Source organism: Coffea arabica, chromosome 8e (genome assembly GCF_036785885.1).
Source record: "Coffea arabica cultivar ET-39 chromosome 8e, Coffea Arabica ET-39 HiFi, whole genome shotgun sequence".
Taxonomy (NCBI): domain Eukaryota; kingdom Viridiplantae; phylum Streptophyta; class Magnoliopsida; order Gentianales; family Rubiaceae; genus Coffea; species Coffea arabica.
In genome coordinates, this window is record NC_092324.1 from 52,082,097 (window position 1) to 52,087,018 (window position 4,922).

At 37.0% G+C, this 4,922-nt stretch overlaps 1 protein-coding gene across 2 annotated transcripts; it reads left to right on the forward strand.

Annotated features, from left to right (window-relative positions):
• The first annotated feature begins 543 nt into the window (after positions 1-543).
• Positions 544-4,627, forward strand: LOC113704030 (uncharacterized). 2 transcript variants are annotated; one of them, XM_027225644.2, is made up of 5 exons: positions 544-844; positions 1,039-1,152; positions 1,231-1,777; positions 2,512-2,639; positions 3,862-4,627. In XM_027225644.2, exons 2-5 carry the CDS (start codon positions 1,072-1,074, stop codon positions 4,324-4,326), a joined length of 1,221 nt encoding a protein of 406 aa, XP_027081445.1. In that variant the 5' UTR covers positions 544-844; positions 1,039-1,071; the 3' UTR covers positions 4,327-4,627. The 2 variants fall into 2 exon arrangements, with proteins under 2 accessions (XP_027081445.1, XP_027081446.1); XM_027225645.2 differs by having other exon boundaries at positions 1,044-1,152.
• Positions 4,628-4,922: the final 295 nt, after the last annotated feature.

Below are 4,922 nucleotides of genomic sequence, written 5' to 3' on the forward strand. Positions count from 1 at the left end.
TGTTTGGATATGAGTTTATTTGGATAATTTATTTGAGATAATTACTGTAGCACTTTTTGTAATGTGATGTATGTGAGATAAAAAGATGATTGAGATTTGTGAAGCAAATTATTTTTTTTCAAATCATCTCAATCCAAATGTTTTCCATGATCCACTAGAGTAGATAAAAGGTGGTATTTTCCTGTATCACTTCACAAAATTAATCTTTCGTTCGATCATTTATCCTACTTTCTTGAACTTGAGTGGCTTGTTCTCAACTCTCTAACCAAGTTGGTTAAACAAAAAACTTGACCCCCAAAAAAGAAGTGGACAGCCATCAGTGGATTCGGCCTCCCAAATGCTTTATGCTAAAATCCACTCATAAGCTATGCAATTTAGCCCACTCTTCGAGCGATACTACCGGGCTTTTCAGTTTAGGAAGAAGATGTTAACCCAAGATGATAGGGACCAAGAAACTTGATAGGCTTTCTTCCAGATAATAAGCCCAAACCCAACAAAACTCTTCTTCTTGACCTTCGAGGGTTGCTTTTGTCATTTCACTTACCAGAAAAACAGTAAAGCAACTGTTGACCGCAGCGCTCCAAATTGATATTCCTTTGCTCTCCTCATAGTCCACCACCCGATGACCTTCTTTCGCCAGCTCCCACTTCCCTCGCCGGCGGCCGCCCTCTGCCCCCAGTCCCTCCTGGAGTATTGACTTCTTCCGCCCTCGCGGATGCAAAATTTAAGTTCTTAGATACAATAATATTTGTGCTACTTTATAAGCTTTGGATGTTGACTGCTGAAGACTTGGTGACTACTGGGACGTGAGGGACGAGGGAGGCACCGGAGAACGACTTCTGAGGTTGCTATTCCTTTAAACTTTAATTTCGAACTTTTTGATCGGATTTTCGTTCTTTGGTTTATTCGGACCCTGCAAAGATTTCATCAATCTTTAGGAAATTGACAAAGAGAAAAAAAGGAAGAAAAAAGGGCGAAAAAATCCCATATTTCTATCATAATTATGTAAAAAAGGATTTTTTTTTTTTGTTTTTTTAGTTTAGATTAAAGCAAGTGCTTGAGAACTAAAAGATGGGATTAAGTTGTAGACTTCTGGGGACAGTATTTCTGGCCTTACTCATTGTCAACTCTTCTGAGGCTTCTGATTTAGAGGTAAATAAAGATTCAATTTTTATGTTAACTTTTTAATGTTTTACGCGCATTGTTATCGATTTGGGATTTTGTTTTTAGGTCCTGGGAGATTTAAAAACTGGTAAAAATGTGAAAGGTTCGGATATATCAAACAAGAATGATGGTGGGAAGGAGAAAGTGGTGAACCCAGAAAAGAAAGGACAAGATCAAGTTGGTACTGGGTTGAAAGAGGGTGCTGATAACAAAACCACTGACGATGTAAAAGGTAAACAAGTTGGGTCGAAAGGAGGTGGCATTGAACAGAAGAAAACGGATGCTTCTGGTTCTGAGCCGAAGAAAACGGACGGTTCAGGTTCGGAGCAGAAGAAAACGGATGGTACTAGTTCTGAGCAGAAGAAAACAGATGTTGCGGGTTCTGAGCAGAAGAAAACGGTTGATACAAGTTCTAAGCAGGAGAAGCCAAATGATAATGTCACTAAGGACGTTGGCAAGAAAGACAAGGCACGAGGGGATTCGGGTTCCCAGTCTAAAGATATCTCCGCGACACAAGTGAGGAAGGAAGGGGGTGAAGCCTGTGATTCATCATCAAATAGCTGCACGATTGAGGAGAAGTCAGTCATTGCTTGTCTGAGAGTTCCAGGAAGTGGTAAGTGTTTTTGCATGTTTAAGGCAATGGCCTAATGTGATTTTTTTTCAGGGTACCTTGCTAGTTATGCTTCAATTGATGCCTATATGGTTTAATCTGCTTGCTTAATGCGTTCACGACATGAGGCTCTTATCTTCTGTACAAGTATGATGGAGATGTTAATCTGAAGGAAAGTTTCAAAGTCCTAGTGTTTTAAAAAATGACCTCAACTTGGGCTTGCACATTGAAAAGAGTTTGTTATATTGGGTGTGACATTTGCAGTGCTTTGGCGCTTTTGGCTACCGTTTTAGTAACTTTGTCATGTTTTTATTGACGACATATAGAACATTGTACTTCTTAACAATTTCTAGATGGACGGTGTCAAAGATGGCAGATAAGTTGAACATCTTAAATAGGAATCTCGAGTATCATAATGGATGATAATCAAAATTTGCACTGCATTTGGTTCTTAAATACTACTGGTGGCTCATTTGTAATGCTTGTCATGCCTTGAGTGTTTCTTCTTTTTGCTAGATTGCACATGTGGATAGGTTATTATTTTTCAATTTGGACGTTTTACAAGTTAATTGATTTGTGTCAAAAATTGGTGTATGTATATCATCTTTGCTATGATCACCACAAAAGCAGCCCAAAAAAGACAGGTTCTTTGCTAATGTTTTTGAGTTTGACTTGATTATATGTTGATAATTTATTAATGTACTAAGACAATTCAATCTTTGTTTTGTACCTCCTAGAGTCTGAACAACTTTCACTTCTGATTCAAAACAAGGGGAATGTACCGGTCAGTGTAACACTTTCTGCACCTGATTTTGTCCTGCTGGAGAAAAAGCAAGTACAAGTTCAAGCTAACAACAACGAGAAGGTATGTAGAAGTAATCATCACTTTTCAAAAGCTCTGTACATTAAGAATAAACTGTGACAAATTTCCTTTGACTTAGTCCCATATTCTTTTTATCCTTTCAGATAAGAAAATGAAAAAACAATAATAAGAATTGCAGGCTATTTGCAGATTATAGATTGACACGTGTAATCAGGTGCTTGATCAGCTGCGTTAGTTATTTCTTATATTAGAAGTACTTTGGGATGCAACCTACTTGTATATGAGATGCATAATACCTTTCACTTTTCATTCATAACTTTAGCAATCTCATTGGAAGGAATCTTTTAGATAGAAAGGAAAGATTCAAGACCTTAAATGTCCCCTAATTTAGTCACACAAAAGACTTGGCAAATTAATCTATGCTGCACCAGAAATTTAAAAGTAAAATAGAGACTTATGTGCTTTTCTAAACTATAATAGCTTTGGTCTAGTCATGGCATATTCCTTTAATTGGCTGTGAACTTGTTTGGGAGGAAGAACTAGTGAAGGATGGTATTTTTTAATGTGTAGCTGGAATCACAGCTGAAACTTAGGACATTTGTCATTTACAAATTTGACTGGCTTATAAAAGACTTGATGTAGCACAGTGAAATGTTAAAGAAAATAATTATGGTGGTTTGTTTCAGGTCTAGTCATTGGCTATTCAAGTCTACTCCTTACGTAAGAAGTCTGCATGTTATTAATTTTGTCGGATTCTCTGAAAGAAGTTGCATTTTACATGCTTTTATCAATTTTTGTGGAGTTCCATTGTATTTTAAGAGTACTACCGTTAAACTGTCTACTGAGGTCAGTCTTAATTGTATGTATCAGCATCTTACATGTTATCCATCTGAAAATGCTTTAATTTGATGGTCATGGAGAAGCAAATCAACGCCTGCTGTATGCACTTTTATCCTCGTGAACATCTGATTGTATATTGCTTATTTGCTAAGCACTTTGTAAATTCGATTTTGCATTTTTTTTTCTCTTTTCCAATAGCTAGACTAAATTTGTATGCTTGCTGCTTACTGTCAAAAGAAATGAGGACTCCTAGTCGTTTATTGATAGATGTCATTGTTATGACTGTCTTAATATAGTTAACTTGGTATTTCAGCTTAACTCATTGTTACATATTTTGCATCGATTGGATAATGTCTTGCCTTCTCCAGTTGTTCTGAATAGAAGTGCCTTATATCTCTGAATCTGATGATTTTGGGTGACTCAGGTCAAGGTTTCAATAGGAAATGGAGAAAGTACAACTGGTATCATCCTAAACGCAGGCAATGGCAATTGCAATATTGATATCAAGGAGATGAGTGTACAGAGATCCAAGGAAGAGACTGCTGTCTCTGCCCAGTTGCCATATATTAACCTGCTTAAAAGCACACCCTCGGCATGGTTCATATCTTTTGCTGCAATCCTAGTGATAGCATCGGTTTGCATTGGTATTGGGTTCCGGCGGAAATATGGTGCAAGAAATAGCCCTAGTTATGAAAAACTCGAGATGGAGCTTCCGGTTTCAGGTGCCAGCAAAGTAATACCGGATTCAAATGATGGATGGGATGACAGTTGGGGTGACAGTTGGGATGACGAGGAGGCACCGAAAACACCGTCTGTGCCAGTTACTCCGAGCATCTCTTCCAATGGCATTGCCTCAAGACGTATTAACAAGGAAGCTTGGAAGGATTAGTAGCTGTTAAAGTGAATATACTGTTTTTTTTTCCCCATTTTCTTTTTCTCAACAGGGAGTATGGTTTTCATTTGCCAAAATGTTCTGCCAAAACAAGTTCCCTGACAAAACAGAAAAACAATCTTGTCTTTGAATTTTGGGAGGGGAGTTACTCTTTACTCTTACAAAGATGGACAGATTGTAGGATGCCACACGTAAAGTATAGCTTTTTCAGTTTTTTGTATAATGACAAAACTCTAGCTTCAACAATATACTATTGTGAAGGTCAATGGCATGAACAACGTATTAGCAATTTGTATCATTTGATATCCCTCTTGTTTGCTCGATATAACTAATTGTCCAGTTTGGATTGCTATTTTCTCGAATTTTTATAGAAAAGTGTACTGTAGTAATTTGATATATGTGAATTAAAAAAATAATCAAAAAAATGTGTTTATAGAAAACATAAAAATATTTTGAAGAAAAATGGCAATACAAACAAGGTTTGCTTTGTGCACCACTTAGACGCTTCACTTAGTAAGTAGTAGGGTTACCTGTTCAAATTATTAAGGAGTCAGTTTGGAATCATTATTGATTTTTTTTTGCAGGGAAAAAAA

Coding starts and splice junctions, on each gene's coding strand:
- LOC113704030 (XM_027225644.2), top strand. CDS start 1,072: ATGGGATTAAGTTGTAGACTTCTGGGGACAGTATTTCTGGCCTTACTC. Junction 1,778..2,511: donor TCTGAGAGTTCCAGGAAGTG/GTAAGTGTTTTT, acceptor TGTACCTCCTAG/AGTCTGAACAACTTTCACTT. Junction 2,640..3,861: donor AAGCTAACAACAACGAGAAG/GTATGTAGAAGT, acceptor TGGGTGACTCAG/GTCAAGGTTTCAATAGGAAA.